Genomic DNA, 17,467 nt, shown 5'->3' on the forward strand with positions numbered 1-17,467 from the left:
GGTAACTTCTACCAAAATGGAGCTAGTAGATTCTGGGCCAAGCTCTAGCTGGAAGAATTCAAGAAAAATGCTCTAGTTGTCTATTCTGATGAGCTGAAGGAGGCGGAAGACTGATCTTTTCTGGAAGTGTTGTTGAGGAAAATACATTGCCATAAATGGTTGGATCTTTTCCCAACAGCCGAGCTCATCTTCAGGGCTTCATGTTAGAAGTTCTAGCTGAAATACATTTCTTGACTTTTCCATGAGATCTCTGGAATAGGTCAAGATTTTAGACTATGTTCTCATTAGAAGATTTGAACCCTTGGGTTCTATTTAAAAGACAGCTCAGTTATCAGTAGTAATGATGTATTGGTGAAATGCTTTATAATTTACAAATACCTATAACTTGTATCTCATGTTGCTTCCTAACAAGGGACAGCCACTGTTAAAGCCGTCTCTCTAGACCTCTCCAACAACTTTATGTAGTTTTCGTTGTTCTAGCCATCTTGGTCTTTTCTTTTTCTTTCTTTTTTTGGTCCCTTGTGGGACTTGACCTTAGGGCCTATGTGCTGTCCCTGAGCTTTTTTTTCTCAAGGCGAATGCTCTACTACTTTGAGCCACAGCTCCACTTTGGTTTTCAGGTGGTTAATTGAAGATTAGGGCCTCATGGAATTTCCCGCCCAGGTTGGCTTCAAATAGGGATCCTTAGATTTCAGCCTCCTGATTACAGGTGTGAACCATTAGCACTCAGCTTTGTTTTCTTAAAAAAAAAAAATTACAATTTTTTTTTTAAAGTCAGGTGCAATGGCTCATGTCTATAATCCTAGCACCAGAAGTGGTGCTGTGGTTCAAGGAGTAGGGTGGTAGCCTTGAGCGGAAGAGCTCAGGGACAACATCCAGCCCCAAAGATCAAGCCCCACAACCAAAAAAAAGTTTTTAACTATAGGTCCATCACATATACTATTTTTTCTGATTTTCCTTCTCTAACTGGTTGGCTACTTTTTATCAGTCAGCATAATTTTCCCAAGGAAGCTTTTTCAGAACATTCAGGCTACTTTAGATTCGCTAGTAATGTCCTTGGTTCTATAGCTCCTGCACTCATTCCAGAGATTTTTTTTTTTGTGGGTCATAGGGCTTGAACTCGGCCTGGGCGCTGTTCCTGAGTTCTTCAGCTGAAGGCTGCTGCTCTATCCTGGAGCCAAACCCCACTTCCCATTTTCTAGAGGTTAATTGGAGACGAGTCAGCCGGGGCTGGCTTTGAACCTTGATCCTCAGATCTCAGCCTCCTGAAAAGCTAGAATTACAGGTGTGAGCCTCTGCGCCCAGCTCATTCCAGAGAGTCTTTATACTTAATTGTACTTACTTGAGGGCTAGGGATGGGGCACAGTGGTGGAGTAATTGATTGGTGTTCTTGAGGCCGCTATATTGTAATGACTAGAAAAGACAGTGTGGCTCGGTGGTACAATGCTACCAAGTGAGAGACCCTGAGTTCTAGTCCCAAACTCACTCTCTCTCTCTCTCTCTCTCTCACACACACACACACACACACACACACACACACACACACAAAACCAGTGCTGTTCTTTCTAGTCTCCTGTTTCTGTAATACTTACATGCAATGGCAACCTTTATCCAGCATTCCAGGCATGATCACGGGTGGGCCATGAATGACAGGCATTTAAAGCTAACCATGTGTCTAGTGCACAGTTGGGTCATAAACGGCTATGTGTGTTACTAGAGAATGAACTCAGGGCTTTGCACATGCTAAATAAGCCATGCATTCAGCTGAATCTATGGCACATTTGTCATTTGTTGGAAGAAGTGAGGTATAGTCACCAAATTAGTGGGGCAAGCAGAGGAATGGAAGTAACACAGTTGTTCTAGCTGGCATGACAGGCATTTAGCTCCGTTGGGAGGCCTCATTTCAACAGCAAGTTGAAGTCCATGCAGGTTAAGAATTTGTGAGGGAACTTTTTTTTTTAAACCTGTTACCTCACTCTACTGAAGTTTTGGTGAAATTTATCATTTAACATCCTAATTTCAGGTAATTGTGTAACCAAAAATCCATACCTAAACGCTAAGAGAGCAGTGTATAGGATTATAACAATCAGTCTTACAATATCTCCCTTGAGTAAAAAAAATGCCTTGAGTGAATTCATTATATAAACCACTTAAAATAGAGCCAGCCAAGAACCAGTGGTTCATACCTGTAATCCTAGCTACTCAAAAGGCTGAAAATCAGAAGATTGTGGTTCTAAGCCAGCTCTGGGCAAGTCATGTTACTCTTTATTTCCAATTAACTACCAAGCTGTAAATGGAGGTGTAGTTCAAAATGGTAGAACACTAGCCTTAAGCATAAAAACTCGGGGACAGCATGCAAGCTGAGTTCAAGCCCCAGGACCACAAAAACAAGCAAACAAGAAGCTGGGCTTTGGTGGCTCATACCTGTAATACTAGCTATTCAGGATGCTAAGATCTGAGGATGGTGGTTCAAAGCCAAGCCAGGTACAAAAGCCCACCAACCCCCACTCCCCCAAAACTGGAAGTGATGGTATGGCTCAAAGTGGTAGAGTGCTGGCCTTGAAATGAAGAGCGACAGTGCCCAGGTGGAGTTCAAGCCCCTCAACCAAAAAAAAAAAAAAAACCCCAAAAAACGTAATGGAGGTAATTCATCCACATTCCTCAAATGTGGGCAACTTGCCATTAGGAAAGCCAGGCAATGAAGCCATAAATTTAACCAGAAACACCTTCAGGTATACATTTGTGAACTAGGATTTTGTGCCCAAGTAGTCCTTGATGAGCATGACTGTGAAGGCAGCAGGTCTGAACACACAGTTTGAACATCAGAAGGCTGAAAATGTATAGCACTGGTTATAGATAGGTGTCTGGTGACTGGTTCCTGTAATCTGAATAGCTCAGGAGACTGAGATATGAGGATCACTGAAACCAGCAAGGGCAGGAAAGTCGGCGAGTCCCCTATCACCAATTAACCACCAAAAGCTGGAAGTGGGAAATGGCATAAGTTTTTTTTTTTTTTGGTGGGTCAGGGCATGAATTTGGCCTGGGTGCCATCTCTTGAGCTCTTCAGCTTGGTTAAGGCTACCGCCTTACCCTTGAGCCAAGCCCCACTTCCATTTTCTAGAGGTTAGTTGGAGATTAAGTCTCAGGTTGTTTTATGCCGGGTTGGCTTTGAACCTTGATCTTAGCCTCCTGAGTAGCTAGGATCATAGGTGTGAGCCACCATGCTTGGCAAGAAAGGTTTAAATGAAGTTAATGATAAAATGTTCTTAGAGGGCTAGGAGTGTAGCTCAGTGGTAAAGTGCTTGCCTAGCATGCACAAAGTCTTGGGTTCAATTACCTGGTATCACATATAAGTGGTGCTGTGGCTCAAGTGGTAGAGGGCTAGCCTTGAGAAAGCCCAAGGACAGTGCCCAGGCCCTGAGTTCTAGTCCCAGAACTAACAACAACAAAAAGTTCTTAAAGAACAAATTCTACCACATAGAAGAAATATATTACACATACTAGGCATAGAAAAGGATAGTCTAGGCCGGGAGTTTGGCCTAGTGGTAGAGTGCCTGCCTAGCATGCATGAAGACCCGGGTTCGATTCCTCGGTACCACATACATAGGAAAAAGCCGGAAGTGGTGCTGTGGCTCAAGCGGTAGAGCTCTAGCCTTGAGAAAGTCCAAGGACAATGCTCAGGCCCTGAGTTCAAGCCCCAGGACTGGCAAAAAAAAAAAAAAGAAAAGGATAGTCTATCACTTTCAGTGGTGGATACTATCTCCATCTGTACAGTCCAATACATTAGCCACATGCCACTATTTACTGAGTACCTGAGATGTGGCTAATACAACTGAGCAATGTTTTATGTAGTTCAACAGCTGCATATGGCTAGTAACTGCTATATTGGGCAGAATGGTGTGACATCTTTCATTTGCCGAAGAAATAATGTTAGCAGCACAGAGAAAGCTTAACTTTCTCTCTGTAGCCAAGAGATCATGTGAGGACTGGGGCTACAGAGCTCAGAGGGTGAATGCTTGCTTATGATGAGTAAGGCCCTGGGTTTGATTTCCATCTTTGGAACACACGAACATAATGGCCACAGAATCAACTACTTCATCCTACATCCTTTTACATTCTTTCAATCGTGAAAGCTGGAAACGGAGTTGTAAATCAAAGTTGGAATAGAATGAAAGTTGGAAATGGAGTTGTTTCATTCTCCTTTCATTTGTTTTCATAATAGAGCATGAACTAGAATTGCAATTTAAGTCAATACACTTACACAATTTTTCCAACTGATGAAAAACATTACCCAGGCTGGTTTTGATCCTCAATTCTCAGATTGCAGACTCCTGAGTAGTTAGATAACAGGAATAAACCACCAGCACCAGGCTATGGTTATCATTTTAATTGGTGTATAGCTCACCTGCTGTTAGTTATTGGCAACCTCCTTGAGAAAGCACAGATCAGATCATAGTAGTAAACTGTGTTTGCTAATTCCATCCTAATACAGGAAACAAGTTTAGTAGTAAAAGCCATAGCTGCTAAGATACCAGGAATGACGAGACAGTTTTTTACAAGTGGAAAAAATAACCCAAGTGGCTTCAAACTGTGGCTAAGAAAAAAAAAAAAAAAAAGGAAGAAAAAAAAGAAAAAAAAGAAAAATGTTAAGCCAGGCATAGGAGAGCATTTGCCTACCATTTTCAAGGTCCTGAGTTTAATCACAGTATCATGCATGGGGGGAGGGGGAAAAGATGCAGCACTATGAACATCACCAAAAGCTTGTTTTATCTTTTAAAACTTTACTTACTTTGGTTGCTTGTGGTTCTTGTCCCTGAGCTCTTCAGCTCTAGGCTAGTGCCCTGCCACTTGAGCCACAGTGCCAGTTCTAGTTTTCTGGTGGTAATTGGAGATAAGAGTCTTACTAACTTTAGTGCCCAGGCTGGCTTTGAACCGAGTTCCTCAGATCTCAGCCTCTGAAGTAGCTAAGATTAAAGATGGGAGCCACTGGTGTTCTACAAACCATTTCTTCTTTTTACTTTTTCTTTTTTTCCCCCAGCACTGGGTTTTGAACTCAGGGCCTGGGCACTGTCCTTGGACACTTTTTGCTCAAGGCTTGCGCTCTGCCACTTGAGCCACAGGACCACTTCCAGTGTTTTTCTCTGTATGTGGTACCAAGGAACTGAACCCAGGGCTTTTTGCATGCTAGGTGAGCATGCCACTAGGCTACACTCCCGACCCACCAAATTTCTTATAATCCTACTAAATCATGGGAAAGTTTTCAGCCTCTTTTCAAAGAATAAAGGAAATCAGGACATTAGTTTCACATTGACATTTTTATTAACGCCAACTGTTTTTAATTATTATTTTTTAAAACAATAGCACAAAGTTTCAAGGAAGCAGTCTCACAATCTGATGACCTTCCAAAATACAGTTAAGCCACACCAAATATGAATTTCTGTTAATAACAAAAAAATAAAAAAAAACCAGGATAAAGAAAAATAAAAAAGGACAGAGGAAGGAAAAGATTTACAGTTTAAACTTACTGGATTCGGTAGGTGAGGCTCATTAGTAGATACACTGTGGAAGCAGAGTGGCACACATAGTACGTGTAGTCTGTTTTTGAAACCAGTTACCACTAATAATGTGGGTCCTGCAGCAGTTACCACTAGCTTCTCACATGCACACGAACTAGGAGAAGCCAGATTTGGGTTGATACTGTTATAGAGAAGTTCAATAGTTGGCCAGCCAGACAACTAAGGCCATTTTTAGCAGAGTAACTCCTTCAGAAATGTTTCTACTGTCTCACCTAATACACCTTCAAGGTTCTTAAAAGTCATCTTAAAAGAGAAAAAAAGCAATGTATATCAGTTTCTTTTATTCAATGTGGCTATGGGAAATATTTCCTTATTATTTCTTGATCTCTAAGGACACTGGGAGTGGGAGGCTGGGACAGACTTAAAGGAAGGACAAACCCACAACAGGGTACGTTTTACAGTTTTTAATTTTTTTTAAACTTTTTAAAACTTTTATTAACTTTTTTTTTCTTTTTTGGGTGGGCCAAGGGGTCACACAGAAGGGAGGCAAGGAGGAAAACTACAATCCTTGGTTCAGACTGAGTTACACAGGAAAAAGTTATCTTCCTGTTCAGTCCGCATGCCCCTTCCCCTCCAAAAAAAAAAAAAACCCAACAGAAAAAACCCCTTGTAATTATGCACAGACTCTATGTTTTACCTCCTTCAGCCTTTTGTGTTTAGCTATTCCCAGCAATGCACATTACCTGGGGTTGTAGGCTGCTTGCAGAACTCACTTCACAAAATTCCTTTTCCCCAGAAGCCTCTAGTTTCTTTTTGGTAGGTTATAAAAACAGAACATCTGTCATTAGCAAGAGAGTGTTAAATACTTTGAACCACTGACAAGGCTTCAGGAAGTTTCACAGTTTCATTATGCTCTATTTTATTACTATCATATTTACATTTTTATTTTTATTTTTTGCTGAATTGCTGATTTTCCTTTTTCAATAGTATTCAATTCTGGAGTGTGAGCAGGAACCCGTTAACTACATTCATTGTCCAACCCCCACTGGTTTGAAAGAAGACTCCAAATTCTTGGCATATGAATCAGCTGTTCGGTAGCTCCACCTTATCCCTGGCAGGGAAGCAGCAAAACTGCAGCAGTGGCTTGCTCACACTCGAGGTTCACACTGCTGGTGGTGAGGCTTTTCGCTGAAGGAGGTACTGATGGATACTGTCGGCATCTCGCTTTAGCCAAGCAGCATTCAGCAGGATATTTTCACAACACTGCTGGATGGTACGCTCAGCTGAAGGAGCTGGGTGACTCTCAAAGAAAGCCTGGTGTAAGACAACCCATAATGTAGAATCACTCATTAGTTAAATCACAGCTATAAAACAGTATTTTCTGGCACATATATGTAAAATATAAGCCTCAATCATGAGGACTGACCATTGTTCCTCTTAGGCTAAAATAAGTAACCCTTTGGACAGCCTGCATATGGGAATACACCCCCAAATATTAAATATGTAAAATCTAATCTTTAATGAAAAAAAAAGGAAACACTAGGTTAGTGTTATGTTCTAGATTGAAAAAATGAAAAGTAAACACTACTTACCTTAACTTCTCCAGCCATTTTATCAACAGCAAACCCCTCAACTGACAGCTGAAAAAATTTTAAGTAATAAGTGAATACAAGAGATATGAAACAAAATTCCACTCAACATAAAAACATCAGTGTTTTCTCAACAACTTTACTTTGCTATAGAGGATAAAAGGTACAGTCTTGGGGCCTGAACTCTGGGTTTAGGCACTGTCCCCGAGCTTCTTTTGCTCAAGATTAACACTTGAGCCACAGCACCACTTCCTTCTTCTTATTTCCCCCCCCCATCCCCCCCCCCCCCCCCCCCCCCCCCCGCCAGTACCACTCAAAACCTTTTTTTTTTTCTTTGCCAGTCCTGGGCTTGAGCTCAGGGCCTGAGCACTATCCTTGGACTTTCTCAAGGCTAAAGCTCTACCACTTGAGCCTCAGCACCACTTCTGGCTTTTTTTCTATGTATGTGGTACCGAGGAATCGAACCCGGGTCTTCGTGCATGCTAGGCAAGCACTCTACCACTAGGCCAAACTCCCGGCCCCTTCCATCTTTTTCTAAGTAGTGTATTAGAGAGTTCTCATGGACTTTCCTGCCTGGAGCTCTATCACTTGAGCCTCAGTACCACTTTCAGCTTTTTCTATGTATGTGGTACTGAGGAATCGAACCCAGGTCTTCATGCACTCTACCACTAAGGCCAAGCTCCTGGTCCCCTCATTCTCTTGAGTAGCTAGGATTACAGGCGTGAGCCAGCCATGGCCAGAACCTTTTAAATAAATGTAACTATTTGAGGAAACTTTTACTCCCCTAGTCCCTGAACAGAACTCAGAAATTCACTTAGGCTAGTAAGAATTGTGCTGCTGAGCTATATATCTCTAGTCCTTGAGGAAAAACCAGTATAATCTATAGGTCTTATAACTCATGATATCACTTAACAACATCCACATGTTGCAGGCTGCTCAAAAGTTTCACAAACCTTTATTAGTCTGGATATTAAGAAACCTCCTTGGTATCGATTATAAAGTTCTTCCCAGTTATCTTTTATGAATTTCCAAGCAGCTTTCCTCCCATGCTTGCTGCCTCCAGCTACTCCACCAATTACTGACACAGTGTCCTGTGGACGTACCTCTTCCTAAGAAGAAAGAAAAGTAAAAGTCTAACCCATCCAAAATATCTTCTAGTGCCAGAAAGTACTGTTGAAGCATGGAAGAACCACACTGAAGATATTTAATTTCTTGTTTCATTAATAACTGGCACCAGAAACTTACAGCAAAGAAGAAACAATTAACCTAAAGATCGGTTAAACTGAGAATGAGGCACCAAAACAGGAACAAATACCACTAAGGATCCTATAGGATGAAAGAGAGACAAAGTAGGCAACAGAGGTCAGCTTGCCAGTTCATGATCCCTTTCCTCACTGTTCCCACTCCATTATCACCTCTCTCAACAATTGGTATTCTCACAAGTAGTGGGTGAGAACTAGTGGGTGAGGAACAAAAGCTTACAGAGTTTTCCCAGAAGAGGAAGCATTAGTATAGTCTTAAGGTAGCTGTAGAAGATTCTGAATCAAGACATTTGCCTTAGATCAATTAGAAACAGTTCCTTCTAAAAGCAGTTTTCCTTATAACTTACTGAAAGTGCAAAAGTGAGGACTTTTTGAATCAGTTCAGGTGAAAGAGTAGCCCCAAGGACTCTTTCAATTCGGTTTTTCTCTTCCTGCATATCGGCTTGTTTGTGAAGCTATTGGGGAAAATAACAAAGACAGACTGTTAGCTCTTCCCTGGAAATTCTGTACATGCATACCTAAGATTCTCTTCCAGTATGGTAAAACTTCCATCTCTCATTCTCACTGGGTAAGACTGGAATTACATTAAACGGAATACTTGTTCAGATGGCTGGGCACTAGGCACTAATTTTGTCATTGCAGTAAGTCACTAGATTAATAGCCTATCTTGTTTCTAAACTATTTAACATCAAGATCAAAGAAATAAGCTCAGCATCAGTGGCTCACAACTACAATCCTGGTTACTTAGGATGCTCAAATCTGAGGCTTTCATGTGGAAACCAACTCAGACAAATTTGTGAGATTTCTATTTCCAATTTACCAGCAAAAGCTAGAACTAGAGGTGTGGCTCAAGAGGTAGAGCTCTGACCTTAAGCAAAAAAACAAACAAACACAAAACAACAACAACAACAAAAAGCCAATGGAACTCAAGAGGATGTAAATTCAAGCCCCGGTACTAGAGGAAAAACCTAATAAGCTGGGTGCTGATGCTCAAACCTGTAATCCTACTCAGGAGGCTGCGATCTGAGGACAGTGGTGCTGTGGCTCAAAAAGGTGCAAAGGGACAGTGCCCAGACCCAGACTAGCAAACAAAAAACAAAAATACCCAACTAGCTAGTAAAAGATCATAAATTTGGGGCTGGGAGTTTGGCCTAGTGGTTAAAGTGCTTGCCTTGCATGCACGAAGACCCGGGTTCAATTCCTTGGTACCACATAGATACAAAAAGCTGGAAGTGGTGCTGAGGCTCAAGTGGTAGAGCTCTAGCATTGAGAAAGTCCAAGGACAGTGCTCAGGCCCTGAGCTCAAGCCCAGGACTGGCAAAAACAAACAAACAAACAAACAAACAAAAGATCATAAATTTAATTTACAATGACAAAACTTGAAAATAATTGACCTCAGACCACAGTACTATAATTATTCATTTTAAAGAAATGCATTTGAAAGGAACACTGAATAATAGTCTATCTATGGTTGGCATGGTGGTACTTAGACACTTTTAATCGCAGGTCAGGAGTCAAAGGTAGAGCTGAGCTACAAGAATGTTCCTGATAGAAGTGCAAGACCCCATCAAAAAAAAACAAAAAAAACAAGGACCTGAAACTACTGGGGTTTCAACACAGGGCCTCATGGTTATTAGGCAAATGCTTTACCAATCACCTTTTTGCATTGGTTATTTTTGAGACAGGATCTTTACTTTCTGCCCAGGCACTCATCTTTTTATTTCTGCCATAGCTGGGATGACAAACATGTACCTCCATGCCAAGCTTCTTTCTGTTGAGATGAAGTCTCAAACTTTTTACCCTCAGGCTAGCCTAGAACCTCAATCCTCCTGATCTCAGTCTGCCACATAGTTAGAATAACAGGCAAAGGCCATAGTGTCTAGCTACTCATTGACAAAGTCTTGTGAACTTTCTTTTTTTTGTCCGTCATGGAGCTTAAACTCTGGACCTGAGTGTTGTCCCTGAACTCTTCAGCTTAAAGCTAGAGCTCTACCACTTGAACCACAGCACCACTTCCAGTTCTCTGGTGGTTAATTGGAGATAACAGTCTCATGGACTTTTGTGCCCAGACTGGCTTTGAACCACAATCCTCAGATCTCAGCCTTCTGAGTACCTAACTAAGACTACAGGCATGAGCCTGTATATATCTGGAGATCCTTGGTTAATTGGAAGTAAGAGTTTCAAGGACTTTCTTGCCTAAACTGGTTTAGAAATGCAATCCTCTGATCTCAGCCTCCTGAGTAGCTAGGATTATAGGCATATGCCACCTGTAACCTGCTCTGACAGATGACTTCTAAGGGCTTTTTCAGCTCAAAGACTTCACTATTGTACTTTTCCTACAAAGAGAACCTATTATACAAGTCCACTAGATGGCACTTTAACACTGTATTTCAAATATACAATGAATTAGTTCATTAAAATCTGCCACATTATTCCTAAATTATCAACAAAATACAGTCTTTATCTTTCACTATGATTCATTTTTATTTATTTATTTTTCAGTTGGTTGTGGGGCTTGAATTCAAGCCCTGGGCACTGTCCCTAAGCTCTTCAGGTCAAGGCTATAGCTCTACCATTTGAGCCACAGCATCACTTCCAGTTGGTTAATTGGAGATAAGAGTCTCACAGACTTTTGTGCTTGGACTGGCTTTTAAAATGGTGATCCTCAGATCTCAGCCTCCTGAGTAGCTAGGATTACAAGTGTGAGCCACCGATGCCTGGCCTGGTTGCTACCTTTATATTTTATCTGTCTTTTTGCTTTGCAATTATCCTATAAAAACTAGAAGCTATGAAGAAGGCACATGAGTTATTTTCTTGTTCACTGATAATAGACCCTGAAGCATATGATAAACTTTCCTCCTTCCTTCTCTCCCCATTTTCTTGTTTTTATTCCCTCCCCCACACAAAAAGAAAGAACTTTGGTATCATACCAAATAGTAAACAGACATCATACACTTTTCCCCAGGCAAGTACTCTACCACATATCTAAGCTCTCCAGCTAGTCTTTAATATATGCATGTCTGTACCAGTCATGTATTTCTCTTGCCAGAAAGTTTAAAGTTGTATTTTGTACATCCAAACTCAAAGGTGGAAATGAGACCCTGTTTCAAATAAACTCACCTTTAGCATAATGTCTAAGGTAGTGCCATCACCATGCTTCAAAACAGTCAGATAGACCTATGAAGAGATAAAGGAACATTTAAAAAGTCATTTGAGGGGCCGGGAGTTTGGCCTAGTGGTAGAGTGCTTGCCTATCATACATGAAGACCCAGGTTTGATTCCTTGGTACCACATATATAGAAAAAGGTGGAAATGGTGCTGTTGCTCAAGTGGTAGAGAAACTTTGAAAAAGCCCATGGATAGAGCTCAGTCCCTGAGTTCCAGCATCTGGACTGGCAAAAACAAAACAAAAATAAAAACAAACAAAAAAACTTTCATCATCTGAGAAGGTGGGAGTTTGGCCTAGAGTGCTTGGCTAGCATGTACAAAGACCATGGTTTGATTCTTCAGTGCCATATATTTCATAGAAGAAGCCAGGGCAGGCTCTAGTGGTTCACACCTGTAATTATAGCTACTCAGGACGCTGAGACCTGAGGATCAAGGTTCAAAGCCAGCCCAGGCACAAAAGTCCATGAGGCTCTTATTGCCAAATAATCACCAGAAAATTGGAAGCGGCTCAAGTGGTAGAGCGGTAGCCGTGAGCTGAAGAGCTCAGGGACAACACCCAGGCCCAGAGTTCAAGCCCCACAACCAACAACAAAAAAAGAAAGATGGAAATGGTGCTGTGGCTCAAATGGTAGAGCCTTGAGAAAGCCCAAGGATAATGTTCATTTGAAGGCATGAAGGAGTTCTGGAGTTTGAATTGTGGATCTGGTACTTTCTGGGTAGGCACTCAACCACTTGAACAACACCAACCCTTTTTCTGCTTGAGGTATTTTTCAGACAGGGGCTCATAATTTTGTCCAGTGCTTGCCTTAAGACTACAATCCTCCTACTTATGCTTCCATTTATTCAGCTTGATGATTAGATGAAGTTTCACTAAACTTTTTGCCCAGGTTGACCTCAAACTTCAATCTATTGATTCCTGCCTCATCAGCAGCTAAGACTATAGATATGTACAACCATACTCAGTAAAAGGAAGTGATATGAGTTCACTATAACTATCGTAATGTTAACAAAATATATCAAGCAAGTTAAAACATGCAGTCGTGTGGATACATATATACACAAATTATAAGAAAAACTGAGAGCCGGGGGCCGGGAGTTTGGCCTAGTGCTTGCCTAGCATGCACGAAGACCCGGGTTCGACTCCTCAGTACCCCACATATACAGCAAAAAGCTGGAAGTGGTGCTGAGGCTCAAAGTGGTAGAGTGCTAGCCTTGAGAAAGTCAAAGGACAGTGCTCAAGCCCTGAGTTCAAGCCCAGGACTGGCAAGAAAAAACAAAAACAAAAAAACTGAGAGCCTATGAACCATCACAGATGTGGATGACAGTCATGACAGTAGAGCAACAGCACGTCTCTCAAGGGAATGTGCATGGCTAATCATCCTTCAGCACTGAATTATTAACTGAGAAACTTAAAACAAGTGAGAAGCATATGTTAAAATGGAGCTAGACATGGTCTGTTGGTCAGTTTCGTTATTAATAAGCTGTATACTTCACAGAATGAGTTAGGCAGCTAAAAGTCAAGGAAATATATTAAAAAAACTTACAGGACTCCTCAGATCAGCAGAGAGACTCTGTTTTCCTTCTACATGGTCCTTAAACCGACGACGGGCTTCTTCTAATGTTGCCTTATGTCCTGCTTTTCCTAGTTTTCCCAGAACCAAACCCCTCAAGAGTGCATCTAGATGACCTAATTGAAAAGCAAAGCAAGGGACTACTTGAAAAGTCTGTTTTTATAAACTTGCACTTTATAATTGTGCTATACTAACTCTATGGTCTTTAACAATTATCCTAATACTGGTGAAAATATTCATTTAGTTCTCTCTCTCTCTCTCTCTCTCTCTCTCTCTCTCTCTCTCTCTCGGGTCATGGGGCTTGAATTCTGGGCCTGGGCCCTGTCCCTCAGCTCTTCAGCTCAAGGCTACCACAGCCTGAACCACAGCCCCATTTCCCATTTTCTAGTGATTAACTGGAGACAAGAGTCTCACATTCTTTAGTGCTGGGGCTGGCTGGCTTTGAACTTTGATCCTCAGATCTCAGCCTTCTGAGTAGCCAGGATTACAGGTGTGAGCCACCAGGCCCAGATATTCATTTAGATTTCAACTGATCAAATCTTAAAGAAAAAAGGAAGTGGCAAACATTAAATTTGCTGACTTCATCTACACTCAAATGCCAACTGTTAGACATTAGTAAGTGTTCACTCAGTCTGGTTAATAGTACTAAGAATTGCATGTGAAAAGCAGCTTATCTTTTCTCTTTTTTGTTGACTCAAGTTTAAGAAAAAAAGCTGGCCAGGTAGAGCAGTAGCCTTGAGCCGAAGAGCTCAGGGACAACATCCAGGCCCATAGTTCAAGCCCCATGACCGACAAAAGAAAAAGAAAAAGACACATATAGAATTAGCATCCTCTGTGAACAATAAATTGAAATTAAAAAGAAAAAAGGGGGGGGGCAGGAGTTTGGCCTAGTGGTTAAAGTGCTTGCCTAGCATGCATGAAGACCCAGGTTCGATTCCTCGGTACCACATGTAGAAAAAAGCCAGAAGTGGTGCTGAGGCTCAAGTGGTAGAGCTCTAGCCTTGAGAAAGTCCAAGGACAGTGCTCAGGCCCTGAGCTCAAGCCCAGGACTGGCAAAAAAAAAGAAAAAAAGAAAAAAAAAAGGTTTTGAGTGGTACTTATCGTTGAACTTAGGACCTTGCAAATGCTACGAAGACATTACCATTGAGCTACACATATCCCTGCCACCCCCCCGCCCCCAAAATGTAAAATCTAATGGATCATGAACTGGGTATTGGTGGCTCACATCTGTAATCCTACCTACTTAATAGGCTGAGATCCAAGGATCACAGTTTGAAGCCAGTCCATGAGACTTTTATCTCTAGTTAACCACCAAAAGATCAGGAAGTACAGTTGTGGCTCAAGAGGTGGAGTGATAGCCTTAAGCAATAAAAGTTCAGAGACAGTGTCCTGGCCCTGAGTTTGAGCCCCAGGATTGGCACGCAAACAAGCACACACACACCTAATAAATTATTACTCCAAAGACATGCAAAGACCATAAAAAGATGTTCAGTGGACTCAGGCAATAGCCTAAGTTGTAGAGAGCCTGCCTAATAAGCATAAGACCTTAATTTCAAACCCAGTACTGTCCTTCCTCAAAAACAAAACAAAACCACCACCACCACAACAAAAGATGGTGAAACATCATTGGTCATTAAAGAAATGCAAATAATAATCTATACATAGTTTACTACAGAGTGACTGCTTATACTTATACTATACTGAGTGCTTGCATATTAAGTGCAAGTTTAAGCTGTAATACCACCAAAATAAATAAAATAAAAAGGACAGGTAAGGGGGCCGGGAGTTTGGCCTAGTGGTTAAAGTGCTTGCCCAGCATGCATGAAGACCCGGGTTCGATTCCTCGGTACCACATACACAGAAAAAAGCCGGAAGTGGTGCTGAGGCTCAAGTGGTAGAGCTCTAGCCTTGAGAAAGTCCAAGGACAGTGCTCAGGCCCTGAGCTCAAGCCCAGAACTGGCAAAAAAAAAAAAAAAAGGACAGGTAAAAATGTAGATAAATTTGGGGGCTGGGAGTTTCGCCTAGTGGTAGAGTGCTTGCCTAGCATGCATGAAGACCCAGGTTCAATTCCTCGGTTCCACATATATAGAAAAAAAGCTGGAAGTGGTGCTGTGGCTCAGGGTAGAACACTAGCCTTGAGGAAAGCCCAAGGATGGTGCTCAGGCCCTGAACTCAAGCCCAGGACTGGCAAAAAAAAAAAAAAAATGTAGATAAACTTGAACTCTTAAGTCATTTTCTAATAGTTTGGCAACTCTTCCAAGGCTAAGCATAGTTATCACATTTACCTTCAATTTCACTCTTAGATATATACCCAAGAGGAACGAAAGTATGTACACACACACACACACACACTTTGTACACAAATATTCATAGAATTAATATCTGAAAAGTAGAACCAAGACAGGTGTCTATCAACTAATAAATAAAATATGTTATGGTCACAAAATTGAATACTATTCTACACAAATCATTGTGATACTGATATATGCCACAAAATATTGATGAATCTTGAAAACATGCTAAATGAAAGAAGTCAAACACAAGAAAGTCATATATTATATTTATCTATTTTGAATCTACTTATAAAATGCTCAGAGCTGGGAGTTTGGCTTAGTGGTACAGTACTTGCATAGCATGCACGAAGACCAGGGTTCTTCAGTACCACATATGTAGAAAAAAGCTGGAAGTGGTTCTGTGGCTTAAGTGGTAGAGCTCTAGCCTTGAGAAAGCCCAAATACAGTGCTCAAGCCCAGGACTGTCAAAAAACATAACAAAACAAAAAACTCAGAATAGACAACCTCATAAAACAGGAAAATTAGTGCTGCCAAGGTAGTAGGTAAGGACTGTCACTTAGCCTAGAGCTTCTTTGGAAAAAACCACTGAACCAGGTACGGTGGTACATATTTATGCTCTTAGCATTCAGGATGTCAAGGTGGCTGTAAATACTATCTACAGTATAATAACTCCCAAATATTTACCCTGTTTTGCCTTCTGGACTATCTTCACTAAGATGTTAAAAAATCACCTAAAATTTATGCTGGTTGCAGTAGCTCACACCTGTAATGCTACCTACTCAAGAGGCTGAGATCGGAGGATCACAGTTAAAAGCCAGCTCTGAGCACTAAAGTGCTTAAGACTCTTCAACTAACCACCAGAAACTGGTGCTATGGCTCAAGGGGAAGGGTGGCAAGTCTTGAGCTGAAGAGTTTAGGGACAGTGCCCACGCCCAGAGTTCAAGCCCCACAACTGATCCCTCAAAAAAACAAAACAAAACAAAAAAAAATCCCCAAATCACTGACAATTCAAGATGTCCAATACCTCATTGCTTGATTCCTATTTGCATCTAATGTTGCATCTATAGCAGTTCTTTCCTCTCCTGCCTCCCCGCCCTTCCTTTTTCCTTTTCTCTCTTTTTTCATCTCCTCCCCCCTCCTTTCTATTTGTAGTATTGTGGTTTGAACTCAGGCCCTTGTACTTGCTAGGCAGGTATCATTTGAACTATGCCCCAAACCCTACAACAACCGTTTTTGGTTTTTTTTTTTGCCAGTCTTGGAGCCTGAACTCAGGGCCTGAGCACTGTCCTTGGACTTTTCTCGAGGCTAGAGCTCTAACCAGCTTTTTTTTTCTATGTATGTGGTACCGAGAAATCGAACCGGGCCTTTGTGCATGCTAGGCAAGCCCTCTACCACTAGGCCAAACTCCCAGCCCCAACAACTTTTGACTTGATTCCTTTTCCTTGCTACTTGCTAAGTCCTCCAAATAGTTTCTGCACACAATATACTACCCATGAGTGCTCATCACTGACACTCAAATTACTCTTAATGGTTTCTTTTGTTTATTCTTCAGGCAAGTAATTCAAATCATGTTTCTCTGCAAAACTCTAAATTGGCACGTCATATTACATTGTGAAGTAAAACATTACAGTTTAGGTATAGGATCCAATCTTGCTTGCCATCACACTTATCTCTGCCTACATGTTCCTGCCTTAGGTCCTGGGTACCTGCTATTCCCTTTGTCTGGACTACTTTTTCCTAGAGAACCTCACACCTCCATACCTCTCCTCAGGTCTCTGCTTATACTCAAAAGATCACTTCATAAGTTTCTCCAACCATTCAAAAATAGAAGCCCAGTACTCCCTATTTACCTTACCAATTTTTATTTTTACTTACTTAATTGATTTATTTTTGCCAGTCCTGGGGCTTAAACTCAGGGCCGGGGCACTATCCTTGGGCTTTCTCAAGGCTAAAGCTCTGCCACTTGAGCCACAGCACCACTTTTGTTTTTTTTCCATGTATGTGGTACCAAGGAACAGGTACCAGGTCTTTGTACATGCTATGCAAGCACTCTACCACTAGGTCAAA

The 17,467-nt window shown here is 41.4% G+C and overlaps 1 protein-coding gene across 2 annotated transcripts in view; it reads right to left on the minus strand.

Annotated features, from left to right (window-relative positions):
• Positions 1-6,401: 6,401 nt before the first annotated feature.
• The window catches only part of Npepps (aminopeptidase puromycin sensitive), a 77,114-nt gene continuing 66,048 nt past the window's right edge, over positions 6,402-17,467 (minus strand). For both annotated transcript variants that reach the window (XM_090350718.1, XM_090350719.1), the window contains 6 exons: positions 13,080-13,222; positions 11,488-11,544; positions 8,715-8,822; positions 8,059-8,214; positions 7,109-7,156; positions 6,402-6,830 (listed from right to left, as the gene is read on the minus strand). In XM_090350718.1, coding sequence (XP_090206844.1) covers positions 6,678-6,830; positions 7,109-7,156; positions 8,059-8,214; positions 8,715-8,822; positions 11,488-11,544; positions 13,080-13,222 — 665 coding nt within the window. In that variant the 3' untranslated portion in view covers positions 6,402-6,677. The remainder of the gene's footprint in view (positions 6,831-7,108; positions 7,157-8,058; positions 8,215-8,714; positions 8,823-11,487; positions 11,545-13,079; positions 13,223-17,467) is intronic.

The sequence above is a fragment of the Megascapheus bottae genome, chromosome 17 (assembly GCF_031878675.1).
Source record: "Megascapheus bottae isolate mThoBot1 chromosome 17, mThoBot2.hap1, whole genome shotgun sequence".
Classification (NCBI taxonomy): Eukaryota; Metazoa; Chordata; class Mammalia; order Rodentia; family Geomyidae; genus Megascapheus; species Megascapheus bottae.